Here is a 1,842-nt window from a genome sequence, read left to right as displayed (position 1 = left end):
TATATATATATATATATAAAATATACATATATATTTATATATATATTTTTATTTTGTAAAAATACTTTAATTGCAACTTATATAAACATATATAAATATATAAATATTTTAAAAATTTATAAAAATCACAAAAAATCAAAGATATATTAATATTAAAAATATACTACACATACAGATAGATAAAAATATAATTTTTTTTTTTAAATATATAAATTTAATTAGTGAGATCTAGTAGAAAATTATTTTTTGATTTTCTTTTCTATTTTTAAAGCTTATTTGTTCGGTTTAAATCAAAATAAAAAAAATTTTATCTATCTTGATTTTTACAAAAAATGTTTTCTTTGTTAATGATACCTGTGGCCAATCTTCTTTCGAAGTAGCCCTTTCGATAATTTCCTTAATCGTATTTTGTCGTGAATTCGGATCTTCTCTCCAAACATAGACTGGTTGCGTATAGTTGATAAGTTCTGTGAGCGTGTCATAGAAAAATATATGTATACATACATACATACATACATACATACATACATACATACATACATACATACACACATACATACATACATACATACAACATACATACATACATACATACATACATACATACATACATACACACATACATACATACATACATACAACATACATACATACATACATACATACATACATACATATATATACATATATATATATATATATACATATATATATATACATATATATATATATATATAACAAACGGAAAAATAAAAAACTCATGCAATAAATTAATTTTCAACGCCACTTATATGTCAATTATACGTCAATTGTATTAATTCGTATTAATTTTACTTAAATACGAAAAATGAATGTTAAATTTTCTTTCTATTATTTAATTTTACCTTCCTTAAAGTTTCTGAACATATTTTTCAAAATTATTATATAAATAAATATATAATAAATATTTATATATATAAATATTAAATATGTTTTAAAATTTATTTCATATGTATCGTGGTGAATGGGAGAATCTTGGAAAAAAATTAGTTTATTGACAATATTGATATTTTTTACATGGAAATTCTTTTTAATTGCAAATAGTTATATTAAATTATATTTGCATAAAAATTGTTAAAAATTATATTAATCAAAAGATGATGTGCTTAAAAAAAAATTGCAATCCAAATTTTTGAATATTTATGTTATTAGATCATTATATTATTATATTTCTTAATATTACGACAAGTCATAGTTAAAAATTACGTATCAAAATTCTTGGGCATCCTTTTTGTTAAAAGTTTTGTTCATGATTTCCTTCTTATGATCAATAGAGATTTCTGTGAATGTGAATCGTGTTATTTCATAAAATAATTACGAAACTAACGAAAATATTATATATAAATAACGAAATATAATTAACAAGTTTATTTAAGTAACAAAATCTATTCGTTTTGTGTTTCAAAATGTAAGAATCAAGAATCATTAATGTGGAAGAAATTATATAGATTTTATCCGTTTAAATTTATCAATGAAATTTATTTCTAAAAATAATTAAGAAAAACAAATTACAATTTAGAAAATTGCAAAACATAACTATATATAATATACTATAATTAATTCTGATTATTATTCATCAAGAGAAATAAAATACTTGTTTGATATTAATTGATATAGATTCTAAAAATCAATATTTTCAATGTAATAATTCTGTATTTGGTGGAAGGAATACTCGTATGTATAATCCATACTTTCTTCTTTTTTTAATAAGCTAATTTTACTCGTATACGATGTAAGAAATGAAATGAATGGAAATAGAAAGTATATCTTAAAAAAATAGGGAATCAAAAATTTTGGAAATTG

The 1,842-nt window shown here is 19.7% G+C and overlaps 1 protein-coding gene across 2 annotated transcripts in view; it reads right to left on the bottom strand.

The window, feature by feature from the left end:
- The window catches only part of LOC102672755 (lysophosphatidylcholine acyltransferase), a 31,096-nt gene that overhangs the window by 5,286 nt on the left and 23,968 nt on the right, over positions 1–1,842 (bottom strand). For both annotated transcript variants that reach the window (XM_006616312.2, XM_006616313.2), the window contains exon 4: positions 355–467. In XM_006616312.2, coding sequence (XP_006616375.1) covers positions 355–467 — 113 coding nt within the window. The remainder of the gene's footprint in view (positions 1–354; positions 468–1,842) is intronic.

This window comes from Apis dorsata, unplaced genomic scaffold, assembly GCF_000469605.1.
Source record: "Apis dorsata unplaced genomic scaffold, Apis dorsata 1.3 scaffold_257, whole genome shotgun sequence".
Lineage (NCBI taxonomy): Eukaryota > Metazoa > Arthropoda > Insecta > Hymenoptera > Apidae > Apis > Apis dorsata.
This window is presented reverse-complemented; position numbering and strand designations above follow the sequence as displayed.